This window comes from Pseudorca crassidens, chromosome 13 (assembly GCF_039906515.1).
Source record: "Pseudorca crassidens isolate mPseCra1 chromosome 13, mPseCra1.hap1, whole genome shotgun sequence".
Classification (NCBI taxonomy): Eukaryota; Metazoa; Chordata; class Mammalia; order Artiodactyla; family Delphinidae; genus Pseudorca; species Pseudorca crassidens.
The window spans coordinates 36,190,911-36,210,800 of NC_090308.1; the positions used below are offsets into that span (position 1 = coordinate 36,190,911).

Below are 19,890 nucleotides of genomic sequence, written 5' to 3' on the forward strand. Positions count from 1 at the left end.
AGTAAAGAAAGAATACTACCAGGAGCATACACTATATGGTACCTTTTTAGAATAAAAGAATAAATATCTATGCATTTAGCATAGAAAAAATACATGTACTAGTTGGATATATACAAAAATGTAACCAAGAATAGTTTATCAGAGAATATTCCACTGAAGGCATATTTTAACTTATTGTTTAAATTACAGTGATTAAAATTCAGTGTGTGCTGCATTCTTTTGAAATCTCTCCTTATTACTGGTGATTAAAGGCACCCTCTATCTTCTATTTCTACTAGGTCAGGTCCTAGTGGAAAGGGCATCTCTGGGACCAGGCCCACTAAGCTGACCTTCAGGCAGAAAATGTCCCAATATAAAAATGTATCTCAGTCACCAATACTATCAGCCACATAAAATTTTAATCCAACTTAAAAAAAAAAGAATGTGTTAGGAAGACCAGTTGATATATATATATATAATGCTCCCCTTCTCTCAGAAAGCCAAAGGCTTAGCCCCATTCCCGTGGTTCTTTCCCACAGTACCTCATGTCTCCAAACTTCTTGCTGATGGCCGTCCCAACGTTGCTGAAAGCTGCAGTTGCCTTCTGCCCTGCGTGACTCAGAGTTTCATGTGTTTTCTTGTAGCTAGAAATAAAACAAAAAATAAAACAGAGAAAGATAATATCATGATTTCCCATAAAACATTCATCGTACTTCTCTCTCCTGACTTTGAAAACTCCCTTTCCAAGCCAGATTTAGGAAGATGATCCACAGAAGTAATTGTTTCTATTCATTGTTTGGGGAGGATGGGTTGGTGGCCGCTCATCAGAGGAAAACTCAGACCATTAAATCTGAATTCAGGAAAAATATACATATATAAGTCCAGATCTGAATGTGCAGATCTTTAATCACAAATAGTGGAACTGCTCTGAGAGTAGAGAGTTATTCTTAAAGAGATGTATTAACTCTATGAAGTGATGATGAAAGCTCTAGCCATCAATGGTAACACGAATTAGAAAATGTATATTTCAAAGGGAAATTTAAGCTTTTACTGCTTATGTGGGTAAAAGTAACCATAAAATGGCAAAATAGAACTAGTTACTTAATTTTCAAATACTTAGAGCTGGGAATAAGAAGGGTGCATAATCTTAATATAGTTACTTTTTTTAAAACAGTTTTAGGAATATAGTACTGCAATGATCTGTTCACAAACCTATGTCCCCACAAGGCTGACTCCCTGAGGGCAAGGAAGCCATTCATCTTTGTGTCCCCAGTATGTGGCAGAGGGATACAGGGGAAACTTAATAAATATTAGAGGAATGAATCAATGATCAAAGAGGAAGCTCCCCTGTAGCTCTGAACTAGGAGTCATGACAGTAAGAACAATGCAGTGTGATGGGTTATAGAGAGAGAATGGACGGACTTGACAGGAGGTTATAAGTGACAAATGGAACAAGACGAATAAATTGGTTTAAGGTTTTGAGCATAGTGACAGGAAAGGCGGTGGTGTATCCACTGGGCTAGGAAATTTCTAAGTGTGAACTAATAAAGTAGAAAACAAAAGGCACCTAATCTGAGGGAATAAAAAGAAATCAGCCGAAAGTTTTGTACACCATTTCACAGTATATGTAAGTCAAGTCATTATGCTATACAGCTTTAAACTTATACAGTGTTGTATGTATTATATTTAATTTAATATATCTCAATAAAACTGAAACAAACCAAACCAAAAAGTGTTCAACTGATTTTTAAAAAATAAACGAATTCTTTTTTTTTAACATCTTTATTGGAGTATAATTGCTTTACAATGGTTTCTGCTTTATAACAAAGAGAATCAGCTCTACACATACATATATCCCCATATCTCCTCCCTCTTGTGTCTCCTTCCCACCCTCCCTATCCCACCCCTCTAGGTGGTCACAAAGCACCGAGCTGATCTCCCTGTGCTATGCGGCTGCTATGTGGCTGCTTCCCACTATAAACTAATTCTTATAATGCACATACCATCTTCTTCCCATATATGTTGCTCCCAGGTAAGTTCCCCCAAAGCTCCTTGCTTAGCCTAGAACACTTGCATGCATATGGCACATCTAAGAAGACTATGCCCTGTGACATTCATTGTGTAGGAACTTCCGTTATCCCTCCCACCCTTCCACTTCCCACAAATCATCCGGCCCTAAGTATACTACCAGACTCTACACAAATGCTTTAAAACATGCTCCTTGGTCTTCCTTGGGACTGAAATCACTTCATTAACATGGTATTCGATTATTCTTTTTTTGTTAGCAGGAAGGAATGAGTCTGATATTATCAGCACCGTATGTTATTTATTTACACAATGCCTGTTTTTCAGGAAGTGTAAAAATCAAGTATTATCTAGATGATAAAACCAAACCAAATATTCATTTACTAAACAGACATTTTCTAGGGAATAGGGAAAGACTGACAGGAAAAAGGGTCAAAGCAGAATTTGGTGAATGGGAGGTAATTTGTCTCTGGGGAGAGGTATGTGATTAGGGGAGGTGGACCCCAGACGGCTCTGGGTCAAGCAGCAAATGAGAAGTGGGAAGATGAAAGAAAGGAACAGCTTTTAGAATGTTTGCTTAATTTTGTTCGCTGCCAAGTTACAAAAATATCAGTTATTCAAATTACAACTTTCTTTTTACATTTCACTATAGGATGTTAGGTTTTAATTATGGCAGGAGAATATTTTTGATCATGTGAAATCATGGAATTGCAGGCAGATTACACATAAAATAAAATATTAATCTCTAACTTCTTATTAGTGATAAGGCAGTTAATATAGCACTAAATGTGGACCAGAAATAAAAACCTCCATCATTATTACAAGAATTCAGGAGATGTGATCTTGAAATGGCACATGCTGAGAATCCTTCAGAAGAAACATGCTACTAAACAGGTTCCCAAAGCAGTGTCCTGATGCTTGGATTAACTAGGCATAGAGATAGCCTTTAAAACAAAGATTTAAAGGTAGTAGTTTTAGCCTTAAAAACAAAAGGATTTATTTACAAATAAACAAAGAAAAATGTGGAATTGCTATTCCAGTTATATTTTTAGGATGCTGACAAAGTTTTCACAAAGCAGTAACCCGGCCATGAAATCAGATCTGTAGAGGGAACTCCCTGGCGGTCCAGTGGCTACGATTCTGTGCTCTCACTGCCGAGGGCGCGGGTTCAATCCCTGGTTGGGGAACTAAGGTCCCACAAGCTGCACAGCATGGTCCAAAAAACCCCCAAAAATCAGATCTACGGAAAATGGGCTGTAAAACATGAAATCCATACATGATGGAAGTGAGTAAGACACTATATTATACACAGATGAAACATGGTCTTGCACTATGGACTGGAATTTAGAATTAGGCTCAGTTCTAATTAGCAAGGAAAACGTTTCCCTATGCAAAAGTTTCTCAGGCATATTGGTGAGGAAATAATCCATTAAATAACCCAAAGAGGAGACTTTGTATCTTCTCTTCCCTTCTATTCCTTTCACACTCCATAGCCAACCCATCAAGAGACGCTGCTAGTTCAGCCCTCCAAACAGATCTCGAATCTGTCTACTGTCTCACCACCTCTACTGGTCTCTGCCTTAGTTCAATTCACCATCATCGCTCACCTGGGGTCTTGGCCAAGTGAGTGTCAGAGGAACAGAGTTGGGTTCTGGGGGGAAATGGGCACAGAAGAGGGAATCAAGGAAGGCCAAGGGAAGACAGTCAATCGGGTATCCACTCAGTACTGCATCTGTAAGGCCTGAAAGGTGACTCAAGGGAAAAGTAAAAAATTACTCTGTCACACTGTGGTCTTTGCATGAGGTTGGGACTGGGTACCAGTTAGAGAATTCCTTCTTGTGTTGGTCCTGCATTTCTTTCAGGAATTTCTTGCAATTAAAGCAAATATTTAATTTACTTGTAAACTTTCCACGTAGTTTAACTTTTATATATTTGAGAATGCTTTGAATTTTGAGGTAAGAAGTGACTTTTGAACACGTTGTGTGTGTGTGTGTGTGTGTGTGAGAGACATTCTAAATTTAATGGCTTCATTTAAAAATAGCTAGTCAGGGAGAAGTACAGTTAGCCCGCCGCGTCTGTGGGTTCTGCATCTGTGCATTCAACCAACCACAGATGGAAAACATTCAGGAAAAAAATTCCAGGAAGTTCTAAAAAGCAAAACTTGAATTTGCCATCAGTGGGTAACTATTTCCATAGCATTTACACTGTATTTAGAACTATTTACACTGCATTAGGTATTATAAGTAATCTAGAGATGATTTCATGTGTATGGGAGGATGCATATAGGTCATATGCAAATACTACACCATTTTATATAAGGGACTCGAGCATCCACGGATTTTGGTATCTGCATGGGTCCTGGGACAAAACCCCCGCAGATACCTAGGGGTGGCTCTACATATAGTAAGCAATAAGTGTTAGCACACTATGTTTTAAACACGCTTCTGTATCAAAATGTGAGACAGGTGTTTACAGGCATCTGACTACTTTAGTGAGGTGTTAGGGACATTTAAGTCCTCACCATGAAAAATGCATCTCTATATCTATGTGAAATTTCAAAGTTAAAATTCAGACGTATGGATAGCTCAATGGAGTGTTAAAGATTTTAGGGACTGTTAACTCTTTATTTCTGGGAATTATAAAATGTTAAATCTGAAAGGTACTAGAGCCTGATCCCTTAAGACTACAGATGATGAAACTGAGGCCCAGAAGAGCTGAGGGACTCTTTAATGACAGAGGTAGGGTTAGAGTAGGCAGTGTGCCTGCCTTCCACCAGAGTGTCTTGTTGCCTAGGAGATGACAAGGGTGAATTAGATCAACTCCAGTGTTTGTGGAGAGAAATAATAATACTATATTTCGAGAAATTTTAAGATGCACATTTTCTACCCACACTTTTAGGCCTCTTCCCCTTGGCTAACCACTACATTTCTTGAGAACAATTAGTAGTCCTTATATACATTACTTAGAGACCAATAATTGAGAACAAGAGATTTCTAGGGGTTAGGCAATGAGAGAGGGTTATACATGGGGAAGTGAGCTCCACGAACAAAATAACTAGGGAATCCATGAGAAATAGGTCAGCAGGCTCAGAGCATTTAAAAGCTCCAAGGAGTACCACACACATTACAGCCTAAGTGAAGGGTCCCTCTGGAGTTGTGCACTGCACAGACCCTGTACCTTATGGTGCATCCTAACTGGGCTTGATCTTAAAACTGAATAAGTAATACACATCCTCATCCAGAGGCTAGGAGCCTGTGTCTTGAAACAATGCTCTTCTGTCAGGCCACAGATAAGCCCCAAGGAAGTCGGTGTATTTGCATTTTACTCCCTTTATTGTGCCATGAAATTCTGTACATAGTTTGTACTTCTAATACTGAAAACTGTTTTTTCAACTCTATCACATAAAATTATGTTCAATAGTATTCAAATAATGAAAAACAGTTTAAATACTAACATTCTGATTGACTTGACAACCTTATAATTTAAATGGAAGTGGTATTTAGCATTTTACATTACTAGCATCTCTTATTTTAAGCTAAAGATAAATTATACCATTGCTGAGTTCCATAATTGATAGAGCGGACAACTAACACATTTTCCTTAAATAAAAATCAAGTGTTAAGATATCCTCAGGGACTTCCCTGGTGGCACAGTGGTTAAGAATCTGCCTGACAATGCAGGGGACACGGGCTCGAGCCCTGGTCTGGGAAGATCCCACATGCCGCAGAGCAACTAAGCACATGTGCCACAACTACTGGGCCTGCGCCCTAGAGCCTGCAAGCCACAACTACTGAGCCTGTGTGCCACAATTACTGAAGCCCGTGCTCCTAGAGCCCGTGCTCCGCAGCAAGAGAAGTCACTGCAATGAGAAGCCCGTGCACCGCAACGAAGAGTAGACCCCACTCGCCACAACTATAGAAAGTCTGCGCACAACGATGGAGACCCAACGCAGCCATAAATAAATAAATAAATAAATTTTTTGAAAAGAAAAAAGATATCCTCAGGTTGCTGTCAATTGTGCACTGGGAGGCAAGAAAATTGGGAGTATTTGCTTCAAGAAGTCTGTGTTGGGTGCCTCTCCTCAGGGTTCCCATAATCTCCTCTGCACAGCTCTTTGCAAACATCCTCCCAATGTGCTGCAATTACGGTTTTTAAACCTCTCTCTGGGACGCCCGAACTTCCTGAGGGCAGAACCACGTCTTTTTCATCATCACTGTATCCCCAGTGCCTGAATCAACTACAGCAAGAGTCACGTGAGTTTCCTCTGGATTCTGGAGGCTGGGATGCCCCAGCTTCAGCTACAGGTGCAGAGTCAGGGCTTGGCAGTGCGAAGTTTCTTAACTCTGGAGAAGAGCCACAGCGACCTTAAGGTGAGTGAGGGCAATTCTGCCTTGCGTGCTCTAAAGCAATCCAGCTAACAGTAGCTTTGGAGGAACCTGCACTTCCCAACAAGGCTCGAATATGGTCCAGTGTTGAACCTTTCTTTGGCAAAAGTTTAACTGTGATAAGCAAATGGCAGCTCACATTTATTAAGCACTTTGTATGCGTTAACCTATCGAAGATGCATTTTGTTTGCTTGTCTGGAGTACAAGTAATCTTCCTCTTTTCCAATGAAAGTCAACAGAAAAATAGGCTTTACTTTTCAGAGATTCAGTTTGGCTGGAATGGATAGCTTCCCCCTTCCCAGCTTTACTGAGGTATAACTGACGAAACAAAATTGTGAGATTTTGGATTTGATATACATATACACTGTGAAAGGACTCTTTTCCATCTGGTAAATTAACATATCCATCACCTCACATACGTGTGTGTGTGTGTGTGTGTGTGTGCGCGCGCACCTTTAAGGAATGGGTAGCATTTAACTGCTACAACAGGTGAGCTGTTTGGCCAGCACATCAACAAGGGTGCTCTTCAGTAGTGTGGGGTAAGGTTCTCTGCAAGCCAAATAAAAGGCATTCTGTTGACTTTTCATGCAGATTCCTCTTCATGTCTTACAGATTTGAAAGTCAGTGTTAATAATCAAAGGAGAAAGCGTGTCATCTTCTAACATGTTCTGACTTAAAGCATTTTTCTACATACGGATCGAAGAAAAAAATTTAAATTCAATAGTCTTTTTACAAGAAGATATCTTATAGCCCAAATCTGTTTTCTATTATGGAATTTAAAAGAGAGCATTACTTGAACGGTTGCATATGCAGCATTTCACCAAAGACACAAAAACTATTTAGGCTTCTTTTCTTCCAAAGCTTCCCTAAACACACTATCAAAACATAGATTTACCACTTGAATCTAGAAAAGCAGAACCTACTTCCTGCCTTGTGTGATAAGATGAAAGCCGAAAGGTAAGAAGAATGAACGACCATGTGAGAGATGCGCTACGTGGTCTTTTAAAATTAGGTCTTTAATCTTCACTGGCACTTCTGAACCCAATGGTGCCACAACAGGCTCCTCATAAAAAGAGATAATAATCTTTACTGACCATAATAAGCTGGAAGTCTTAGAAGCACAAAGCAAAGAGTAAATAAATCATAAATTGAGTTTCAATTTTCAAGCACTGTGCTTTTTTTTTTTAATGCTGAATGTTAGAGTTTTACTCCCCTGTATATAGGATGAAGTTATTAAGTTTTCTGAAAAGATGGAATGGTTTAAATTCCATTCCACAACCTTCTCCCCTTTGTACACCTGCCATTTGTTCTATGATACAACTCAGTGTTTACTGGTGGGCAATTTCACCGGTTAGCAAAGGCTGAACACTCACTAAAATGAAGCATATCAGTTTTAACAGCCCACCACCACATCAAGCTTACAAACTCCTTTTCCTTCTATTTCCAATTTCTCCTCCAGTGGTCTCCCCACCTCTTCACCCCAAAGCCGCCCACCTCCCCCATGCTTCCTTGAAGCCTAAAAACATTAAAAAGCTTCAGGATGAGGGTGGGGGGAGTTTTTTGTGAGTGTTCTTAGATTCTCCAAAATCAAGGCAAATAAAAAACGATGACAAAAACAACAGCAACGACAAACCCAGGGACACAGATGGCCTCTCGACCTACTACTGTATGGTTATCTTTCTATAAAGGAGATACTTTTAGTCTGCGGTGTAGTTATTCCTACTCATCTGGTCCTATTCCAATTTGAATCCTACCACAGACTAAAATATGCCAAGATCTTTCATTAACATATCACAGATTTTCTTTTCATTATAAATCAAACTAAATAGGTCATGATTGCTTAATCAGTATGCAAAGTATTGCCTCTGGGATACCTGCAATACTCTGACAGCTGAAATTCTTTTTGGTGCTTTGAAATCTAATTCTATCCAATCTAACCTTACTCCAGTTCATCATTCCCCCACATCAAAATTTCATTGTATGAGGTATAGATATTGTTCTAGAATGGGTATCATGGACACTAATAGCAGGGATCTAAATATTCAGGGGAAAAATAGATTCTGCTTTTCTGTCCACCCCCCTCCCCCCAACATATGATTAAGACTTTTCCCTTTCCCTCAGCAGCCAAGAAAAAATGGTGGCAGCAAGATGCTCTCCTGAAATTATGTTGCTGATAGACTCATGCCTCCCTCTTAAGAAAGAGATTTATTCTTCTTTACAAAGGAAACTTCACATCATTCCTAAAGGTTAGTGAGTCCATGATCATCTGTATTTATTAACTAATCTCCGAGGAAATCTCATCTAGGTCTGCAGCTTTCAATGCATCAATATGTCGATGACTCTCAAATGTCCATTTCCATCCCTGACTTCTCCTCCGAGTTGCCCTCTCAATATATAAACTCGTTTATCTACTGGACATCTCAGACTGCGCACAGCCAAAGCAGAATTCTTGGGTGTCCTCACCAGGCCTGTTTCCTAGAAGAGCAAACATGCCTACAAAGTGTCGGACACTGTTCTGCGCTCATTGAATCCTCACTACCTACGATAGGTACTAATACAATCTCATTTCATGGAGGCAGGGGACCTAGATTTCAAACCAGGCAATTGGTTGGAGTCCACAGCCCACCAGCTTAACCACAATGCTAAATCCCCACTGCTGTAACCAGTCTCAGTATTCACCCAGTAGCCCAAGTCAGAGACCTAATGTCACACTTGATCCCTCTATTTCCCTCAACCCCCCACATGCAAACCACTGGGAAGTCCCATTGGGTCGACCTCCAGATCCTGTCCCCTCTCTGCTCATGACTCTCCATCACGACAACCTGGGCCACTGCAACAGTCTTATAAATGATTTTCTGGTTTCCATTCCTGCCTCTTCACAATCAATATTACACAAACCAGCCAGAACGTTCTTTTTAAAAGGTGCATTAGAACAAGTCACTTCCTGCTGCAAATTCTCCAACGGCATCCAAAGCTCTTAGAATAAAATCCTCACTCCTCCCCTTGGCCTGGGAGGCCCCAGAGGCTCTGACCTCAAGCTCCTCTCACTACACTCCAGACACAGCCCTTTCCTCTGCTTCCTGAAACCTGTAAAGCTAGGTCTTGCCTCAGTGTCCTTGTGGCAATTTTTTCCTCAGCCTAAAAGCTCTTCCCCAGATCCTCACAAGATCGTATCTTTCTGTCATTCAGGTCTCAGCTCAAAGAAACCTCCCAGGACAGGATTTCCCCGTCAGGGACCCATCAAGGCAGCTTCCACCCTCTCCGGCAGGTCACTCTCTAGTACCTCAACCTATGCTGTCTTCATCATAGCGTCCCGACAGATCCTCATTTGTTTGCTGCTTGTTTCATGCTCTTTTCCCTTTCAACATTCATAGAGATTAGGAACTTTGTCCATCTTGTTGAATCCTGTATCCTGAGGGCTTAGATTAGCCCCTGGGTAATAATGCCTAATAGCAGACACTCACTAACACTTGTTGGGTAAACAAACTGTCAGGACCCCCCTAACAGCTTTCTATTGCCTGTGGATAAAGAATAACTCTGTTTATAAACAGATGCCACAAGCCCCGGCCCCTTCTCCCCACCATCTCAACAAGCCTAAGTAATTGGATGGATTTTCCTTAGGAGAAGGAGCCTTCTCTGCCAGCCTCCACCAGGCTGTGCCTGTGCGTCCCCCAGGACGTCCCTCCTGCCCCCCGTGGCCGGATTAAACTCCAAATCATCCTCCAGAGTTCTGCTTAAACATCTTACTCAAAAAAGCTTCCCTGAGACCCCAGGCAAGGTTCCATCCCCTGTTTTACATCCCCTACAATACCCTGGATTTGCCGTTACAACCCTGCCACTCTTAGCTTTTAACCGGTTACTTGTAAAAACTTGTAAAATAAACAAAAACAAAACTCTGTTTTCCTGACCACGACTTTAAACTCGATAACCCCAGGGAATAACTCTGTTCTACTCATTCAACAAAAAGCTTGATACTAAGTGTACTGCCTGACCATAAAACCAATTGGTTTTTTCAAACATGGGAAAACCAGAAACTATATATTCTCCAGTGTGCAGAGGCTACAAGCCTTCCTTGAACTTGCCTGCTCTAATTCCACGTCTCAGGAGACCATGACCCATTCCCCTCACTCCCCCCCACTGCCTGCCCTGGCAGACCCAGAACAAACTGGCCACATCCTCTGCTCAGATATTCGCTGCTCCCTCCCTCCTCTCAGCAACAGAAGAGCCAGAATTGCCCTCCCTCCATTGGGTTCTCTTATCCTTGCAGTGTGGTCAGGGAGGCCAAGCAGAAAGATCCTGCCTGGTTCTGACACCCCAGAAGGAAGTTCAGATCAAGTGACAAGAAAGCCCAGACCTGGATTAAATACGGAGGCCACCAGACCCAGGGAATTAGAGATGGCTCGGCCTCACCCTATCAGGGCCTTTAATTGGTATAGGCCACCAAAGTGCAACGACAAAAAGCAAAACTACTGACAGATAAGCTCATTTAATTCAGTGCCTAAAATCCAGCTATCCTGAATTTTCAAGAGATTGTTCATATGGTGTTGGCGATATATATATATATGTATATATATATATTTTTTTCTTTTGTGGTACGCGAGCCTCTCACTGCTGTGGTCTCTCCCGTTGTGGAGCACAGGCTCCGGACGCGCAGGCCCAGCGGCCATGGCTCACAGGCCCAGCCGCTCCGCGGCATGTGGGATCTTCCCGGACCGGGGCACGAACCCGTGTCCCTTGCATCGGCAGGCGGACTCTCAACCACTGCGCCACCAGGGAAGCCCGATATATATTTTTTAAATTGATAAACATCAGTGTGTAGTTTCTTATCTTCTTCCATAATCATCAGGTTGGGGAAGGTTGGTTAACCTCTGGAGAGACACTGATGGGCTCCCTGGCTCCATCCTGCCCTACTCTGGACTGTGTCCTTACCCTTTCTGGATGAGCCCACGGGGTGCACATGCACAGATGCAGATAGAATTGCTAGGCTCTTAGAGCTGGAGAGAATATTCCCCTTTACATGGACACTAAGGAAACCACCCTGTGGAGACGCCAGGCTCCTCTTAGATCTAACTCCTCATGCAAAGGGTATCTTCACTAAGGTCTTAGATCTTAGTTCTCAGTTACCAGCAGGCAAAGTTGGCCCCCAGCCAAACTGAAATAATTGCTGTCTATCATGGGTACTTTTCTTACTACCAGGCCCCTCTAGCCTGGGAGAAGAGTACCAGCAAAGAGAAAAATTGTTTCCCACTTAGATACTAGCAATGTAATATCTTTACCTTCCAAGGAGGAATACTAGGGAAGAAAATGCATAACACAAAGACAAAAATTTCTTGATGGTGGAATCTGGGGTCAAGGGATAGGAAGCCTCTGTGGTTTCTCCATCGGCCCCCAGCTCCCAACACACAAAAGGAAGCACAATCGCATTATGACGCGGGCACCTTCTTCGCTTTGGCACAAGACCCCCTGGCAAGCAAAACATTTTAAATCATAAGAGAAGTACGAGAATAGTTAAATATTTCACATAATTTAAAAAGTAACCCCATGAGGGCTTCCCTGGTGGCGCAGTGGTAGAGAGTCCGCCTGCCGATGCAGGGGATGAGGGTTCGTGCCCCGGTCCGGGCAGATCCCACATGCCGCGGAGCGGCTGGGCCCATGAGCCATGGCTGCTGAGCCTGCGCGTCCGGAGCCTGTGCTCCGCAACGGGAGAGACCACAGCAGTGAGAGGCCCACGTACCGCAAAAAAAAAAAAAAAAAAAAAAAAAGTAACGCCATGAAAGCATGATTGTAGAATGCCCAAACCTATTCTGTACCTTGCCTAACATCAGACAGGAAGATAATGGCAAAGCTGAAAAACATTTCTGTTGGTCTAAGTAAGAAAAACTTGCTTCTCCTGTGTTTCTCCTTTACTCTCACATTACCATCAGACTCACAATACTTCTGACATCAGCTATGGGGGGCGTTTCCACACACCAAGCAATTCCGTGACACCAGCTGGGCATCCTACAATTTAACTCAATTCTGACACTATCTACCTGGAGATCGAGTCAGATCCCACAGGTTAAGGGCTCAGCCCCACAAGACTGCCCCCCACTCACCTCACTCCAGATGCCAATCGCAAGTCCAGATTATCACCAGTGCTTCTGACCAGTGGGCTATAAATCAGAGTTTCCCACAACCTCCTCCCTGAGTTCAATTAATTTGCTAGAGTGCCTCACAGAACTCAGGAAAACAGGTTTCTTACGGGGTTACCGATTTATTGTAAAAATGATATGATAAAAGATACAGATGTACAACCAGATGGAAGAGGCATGTGGGGATGGGTACCGAGCTTCCATTCTCTCTCCTGGCACGCCACCCTCCCGGCACCTCCATGTGTTCAGCAACCCTAAAGCTCTCCAAACCCCATATTTTTGAGATTTCTATGGAGGCTTCATCATGTAGGCATGATAGATCACTTCCAGCTCCTTTTCCCTCTCCAGAGAATGGGGGTGTGGGACTGACAGTTCCAAGCTTCTAATCATGGCTTGGTCTTTCTGGTGACCAGCCCTCATCCAGGAGCCCACCAAGAGTCACCTCATTAGAACCCAGGATACTGCTATCACCCAGGAAATTCCCAGGGATCTAGGAACTCTGTGTCAGGAACCAGGGTCAAAATGCAAACGTTAGAACAAAAGATGCTCCTGGTGTAGGAAATTATAAGGGTTTTGGGAGCTCTGTGCCAGAAACCGGGGGCAGAAACCAATATATTCTATTATTTCATGTGGCCTTAACCCAGTTCTAACATTCCCTAGAATAGTGGGGATAAAAGCACACCCCCAAACATGAGAGGTACAAGCTTTTCTTTTCATGTAAATGGACAAAAAGTCTGTACAGTTTTTAAAGCTGTCAACCATTTTTGATAGTAACTCAAAATATGCAGTGAATGCCAAGTATTCTGAGGATTTAGAATTTTATGAGAAAACATAAGGAAAAAGTATATATTTAACAAATGTTAAAAAATATATATATATAATGAAGAGAAAGAACTTTAAACTGTACAACTCCATAAAAGCAGTCTAAGTGAAAACAGAGTGTTGGTGAACAAAGCTTCATTCCATGAAGCTACTTTATAGAGTCTGCATCATATTAATGATTATTCGTATTTCCTTATTTTACTTCTGGAGAAAATATTTTTCCCTAGCCACCAGTATGAAATCAGCCTCATGGGAAAAAAACCTGAAGAGGCAAGACAGCAGGCTGAGTGATGTTTTTTTAAGAAAAACGTATACTCACGCAGTAGTAGTCTGCACGTCATGCCAGCTTCTGCTGAAGTTCTGTTTTAATTCATTCATCAAGTTCATGCCGAGTTTTTGTTTTATCTCAACCAGACGCCTTTCTTTCGCTGATAAAACTTGTCGTAATGTTGTAATTTCGTCTTCTAGCTACAGGTAGGAGGGAAAATGGTGGGGAAAGAGGTCAGACCAGCTGAAACACACACGGGTGCCCTCGGTGCTCCAAAGCAGCCTCTGCGCCCTCTTGTTTCCTTAGCCCAGTGCATGGCCTTAGCAAACACATCCTGTAGAGAAGACCGTCTAATATTTAAAAATGAAAGTAGATTTTTTTAGCTTTAATAATTCTAAAAGAAATCACTACTCCTTGTAAAAAATTCACTCATACAGGGGCTTCCCTGGTGGCGCAGTGGTTTAGAGTCTGCCTGCCGATGCAGGGGACACGGGTTCGTGCCCCGGTCCGGGAAGATACCACATGCCACAGGGCGGTTGGGCCCGTGAGCCATGGCCACTGGGCCTGCGCGTCCAGAGCCTGTGCTCCGCAACGAGAGAGGCCACAACAGTGAGAAGCCCACGTACCGCAAAAAAGAAAAAAAATTCACTCATACAGCAAAATGTGAAGAAAATAAAAATCATGTGTAATCTACTAGGAAACAGCCACTGCTTAATTTTTTTGGTTTCTAATCATCCAAACGTTTTTCTAAAATTATACATAGATATAATTTTTGAACAAAAGACTGTTTTTGTAGTCTATGCCTAACAAGTTCTTTTAAAGTGTTATTAGTCAGTGTTGTTTATTTTTTGCCAACCACACCTAGCATATGTTGTGGTTTGCCAAGGTGGTGCCTCAGGAGAGAATGAACAAGGGAGGAGAGGATGTATGCAAGGGAGTGATTTGTGTTGATTTTTCTTTTTAACAATCTTAACTGACATGTAATTAACATACAATAAACTGTACACACATAAAGTGTCCAATCTGTAAGTTTTGATATATGTATACTCCTTTGAAGTCATCGCCTTAATCAACATAGTAAAGAAATCATCACCTCCAAAAGTTTTCTAGTTCTTCTTTGTAATTCCTCCCTCCCTTCTCTCTTCCCTCACCCAGGCAGTCACTGATCTTTCACTGGAGTTTAGTTTGTATTTTCTAGAATTTAATATAAATTGAACTACACAGTATAAACTCATTCTTGCCTGACTTTGTTCATTCAATATAATAATTTGAAATCATTTGATTCATCCATGTTGCTGCATCATCAATGGCTTTTCCTTTTTTCTGCAGAGTAGTACTCCATTGTATGGATATACCACAGTTTGTTTTCTATTCAACTACTGAAGGATATTTGGGTTTGGCTAATGCAACTAAAGCTACTATTAACATTCATGTAGAAGTCTTTGTACTGGTGTATCTCCTGTTTCCCCTGTGTTAGCAGAACAGTAAATCTCTCCAGCATCATAAAATTGCTCTTGTACACTATGGAAAACAGTATGGAGATTCTTTGAAAAATTAAAAATAGAACTCTCATATGATCCAGCAATTCCACTTCTGAGGATTTATCCAAAGAAAATAAAAACACTAGCTCAGAAAAGATACATGTACCCCCTCCATGTTCACTGCAGCATTATTAACAATAGCTAAGATATGGAAATAACCTAAGTGTCCATTGATAGATAAATGGATAAAGAAGATATTTTACACACACACACACACACACACACACACACACACACATACAGAAATATTATTCAGCCATTAAAACGAAGGAAATCTTGCCATTTAAAACATGGATGGACCTTGAGGGCAATATGCTAAGTAAAAGAAGTCAGACAGAGAAAGACAAATACCATATGACTGTATGATCTTATATGTGGAATCTCAAAAAAACCACCAACCCCATAGATAAAGAGAATAGATTGGTGGTTACCAGAGGCAAGGGAGGGGGGTGGATGAAATGGGTGAAGGGGATCAAAAAGTATAAACTTCCTGTTATAAAATAAATAAGTCATGAAAAAATTGCTCTTGCAGATCTAATTTCTAATAAAGGAGTTCTGTAAAATACCCAGATTTTAGAGAGCACTGCTATATTTTGTGAAAATAATTTGGTACCTCCTCAAAGTCTCTGATTCCAGGTATCATACTTTATTCCATTGTCACACTCTGTAACATATTGCCCTGGTAATATTGCTTAAATTTACATCTTTGTTTTCTGAAAAGTATAAATATTTGTGACTTTCTTTGTGAAACCAGAAGAGAATCAATAGTACTCCCTTAGTATCCCACACGCACAGAGGTAAAAAAAAAAAAGTGCCTGACACTTTACGAGATTATTATTTTTTTTAATGGAGATCTGTGTCTCATTTACATTCTAAGTGTCACTCTACTTCTGACCACAAGGAGCATCACTAAGCCTGTCAGTCATCTTGCAAATGTGTTCGTGGGTCACCAGAGACGTAGCTGCTAAAAAACACATCTCAACAATGACAGCTACCTTTGCAAAAATTAGTCCTTTTTATTAGAGCAAGGAAGATTTTACCACAATGGTGAACAGACAAAAATAGCATTGTAAACCTTCGTATTCACAAAAAATCACTTAAGCAAAACAGGCAGAAATACTGAATCAAGCATCTTAAATAATCTAGTAGAAAAGAACAATATCTTGGAGCTTTTAATATCAGCAAAATGTCCTAGTAATCTAACATTATCCATTTTTTTATGGTTATGGAACATTTCTTTTATGTTCATGGAAATCTTTCTGAAATGAATTTCACCTTTCATAAACATGTTATAATCAATAGCACCCTGTCTTTTCTTGATGAGCAAGAGTCTTCAGTATGCAGACATATACTCATTACTGCATAAGGAGTGTACCTAGGGACCAGCAAAGGGGATCATGTTTTTAGTCTTTCCATTAAATGAGAACACACTGTCATTTATTTTATTTTTTTTTTTGGCGGTACGCGGGCCTCTCACTGTTGTGGCCTCTCCCGTTGCGGAGCACAGGCTCCGGACGCACAGGCTCAGCAGCCATGGCTCACGGGCCCAGCCGCTCCGCGGCATGTGAGATCTTCCCGGACCAGGACATGAACCCGTGTCCCCTGCATCGGCAGGTGGACTCTCAACCACTGCGCCACCAGGGAAGCCCAGACACTGTCATTTTAATGTCAAACCCTTCTATCCTTTGCTCTCATGTTATATTCCACTTTTTCATCTTTGTCAATGTGTTCTTCTGCATTTAGTTTGCTGCCTAAGATTTCTCAAGGTTGTATCTCTATCTCTCTTACCATAGAAAATACGTGGGCTTCATTTCAGCCTTTTATTCTGTATTAGAAAGACCTTTTTGGCTTTCTTTCAGTTTGGGTGACTGAAATGACTAGGAATCTGGTTTTGTACATATATCAGGTATTACTGTAGTTTCCAACTTGTAACAAAATTAATGGGAAGTTTTTTAACTTGCAAAAAGAAATTAAAGAAGTAGAGAAGAAGAAAGAGGTTTAAACATCCTGGTATTCTCAATCTTATATCTATGGAACCCCAGAAATTTATTCAAAACTATGGGGGACAGTAAGATATTCATCAGTTATTTGGGGGTGGGAGGAGTGGGTAAAGTATTCACAATTTTCTAATGAAATCCACGATCCCAAAAAGTGCTAGAAACATTGCAGTGACCAATTTACCAAACAACATCCTAAAGAAAGATAAAATTCCACACCTAATAATTTAAAAATCGAAGCATATGTTAAAAGGCATTTGTAGAGAAAAAACTTCTAATGATGGAAACATGAACTCAGTTACTCTGCTGGGTCTATTGTCAGGTTGTATAATGAAAGTCTCACCATTTCAATAAAATGTAAGGCTCACACTTCTTAAAACTTTCATTTATTTATCAGTGATCTAAATCTATGCCAAAATATCTATGAAGCAAAACCCAGAAGGTGAAAAAACAGATAATCTTAAATTACATTAACATGCCAGACTGAAAATGGCCAATCTCATCTCTCTCAGCAGAGCAGAGAGTCCTGACGCAGCAGAAAGGCCTTTAATCACAAATGGTTTAAATGACAATCCTGGTGAGATTCATTCACTTACTTGACTAATGAGAATTTCTAGCCTAGTTACACCAGTGGTTCTCAATTTCAGTTTATATATAAGTCACTCAGAGAGCACATTCAAAATGCAGATTCCAGAAGTAGGCCCCTTTTAATGCCCTAAGATTCTGATATCTCAAATTTGGTGAGGCCAGCCTACATATATTTTTTAACAAGCACCCCCGGTTATTCTGATGCAGATAGTATGCAAATTCTACATTGTAAGTACCTCTGCAGCCATATCAAATTCGTTTTGGAATGAGCTGGAGAGCAGGTAAATCATCAATTAAAGTATTTAAGATATCCTTTCCCCTTTAATTTTAAATTAATCATATCTTCACTAGAAACTGATAGTCTGGTTCTTTGGTTTCTTGATCCCTTAGAAGATCCTCTTTTTTTTTTTGTGGTACGCGGGCCTCTCACCGTTGTGGCCTCTCCCATTGCAGAGCACAGGCTCCGGACGCGCAGGCTTAGCGGCCATGGCTTACGGGCCCAGCCGCTCCACGGCATGTGGGATCTTCCCAGACCGGGGCACGAACCCGCGTCCCCTGCATCGGCAGGCGGACTTCCAACCACCGCGCCACCAGGGAAGCCCAGAAGATCTTCTTATAGGATAAATATTTATGCACAAGGTTAGATATTTCAACTTGATTACTCAGATATGAATGAATAGGAATGAAAGTGTTGGTGAGGATGTGGAGAAATTGAAACCCTTGTTCATTGCTGGTGGGAATGAAAAATGGTTCAGCCACTGTGGAAAACAGTCTCTCAGTTTCTCAAAAAGTTAAACATGGAATTACTATATGACACAGCACTCCTGCTCCTAGGCATATTCTCCAAAGAATTGAGAACAGGTACTCAAACAAATACATGTATATGCATGTTCAAAACAGCACTACTCACAATAGCCAAAAGGTGAAAACAACCCAAATATTCATCGAAGGACGAATGGATAAACAAATTGCAGTATATACATAAAATGGAATATTATTCAGTGGTAAAAATGAATGAAGTACTGATATAAGCTACAACACAGGTGAACCTCAAAAACACTAGGCTAAGTGAAATGAAGCCAGCCTCAAAAGGTCACATATTGTATGATTCCATTTACATGAAATACCTAGCTAAATCCACAGAGACAGAATGCAGGATGATGGCTGCAGAGAAGAAAGAGAAATGGGAAGCAACTGCTTAGTGGGTATGGGGTTCCCTTTTGGGACGATTAAAATGTTTTGGGGCTGGACAGAGGTGGTAGTTACACAACACTGTAAGTTTCTAAATGCCATTGAATGGTTCAATTTAAAATAATTTTATGTTATGCCAATTTATTTCAATAAAAAGTGAAAAAAATTATAAATTAAGTAATGAGTTAGCTTCAATATGAAATTTATACTAGAAGATTGAAAACTTACTTTTCTATTTAATCTGCTATATTACATAAAATATCTAACTTAAATCCAGAAAAAGAAATACTTTTATAAACTATTAAGTATCAGTATGATGTTTAGGAGTAAGAGCATTTGGTCTCTTGTACACACTGCTTCAAGTCCTGCCACTTCTGGTTTACTCCTGCCTTGGCTAAGAATATGGAAGAATTAAAATTAAAATGCAAATAATATCTGGGAGGGTGTGACAGGCCATGGGGTGCCCAGACATTTGGTCAAACATTATTCTGGGTGTGTCTGTGAGGGTCAGTCTGCATGAGATTAACATTTGAATTGGCAGACTGAGTAAAGCAGATTGCTCTCCCAAAGTGGGTGGGCCTCATCTAATCAGTTGAAGACCTAGATAGAACAAAAATGCTGACCCTCCCTTGAGTAAAAGGGAACTCTATCTGCCTGTCTGCTTTTGAGATGGGCCACTGTTTTGTCTTGTTGTTGTTTGTTTTTTTGTTTTTTCCTGCCTTCAGATTCAAACTGTAACATTGGCTCTTCCTAGGCCTTCAGACTGGAGCTACACAATCAGCTAAGTCCTTATAATAAACCTCTTTCTATATACAAATATATATCCTATTGGTTCTGCTTCTCTGCAGAACCCTGATTAACACAGAGGCTGTTACAATAAGACAGTATTGGTTGTGAAGACTTTAGTTGTTCACTAGCTCAGTCCAGAAAAAATGAAAGTCTTGAAGGAAAAAAACTGAGAGA

At 40.8% G+C, this 19,890-nt stretch overlaps 1 protein-coding gene across 4 annotated transcripts in view; it reads right to left on the bottom strand.

Moving 5' to 3' along the window:
• TPD52L1 (TPD52 like 1) overlaps positions 1 to 19,890 on the bottom strand; it is a 99,659-nt gene that overhangs the window by 13,068 nt on the left and 66,701 nt on the right. For all 4 annotated transcript variants that reach the window (XM_067702193.1, XM_067702192.1, XM_067702196.1 and 1 more), the window contains exons 3-4: positions 13,662 to 13,810; positions 522 to 623 (exon numbers count right to left, since the gene is read on the bottom strand). In XM_067702193.1, coding sequence (XP_067558294.1) covers positions 522 to 623; positions 13,662 to 13,810 — 251 coding nt within the window. The remainder of the gene's footprint in view (positions 1 to 521; positions 624 to 13,661; positions 13,811 to 19,890) is intronic.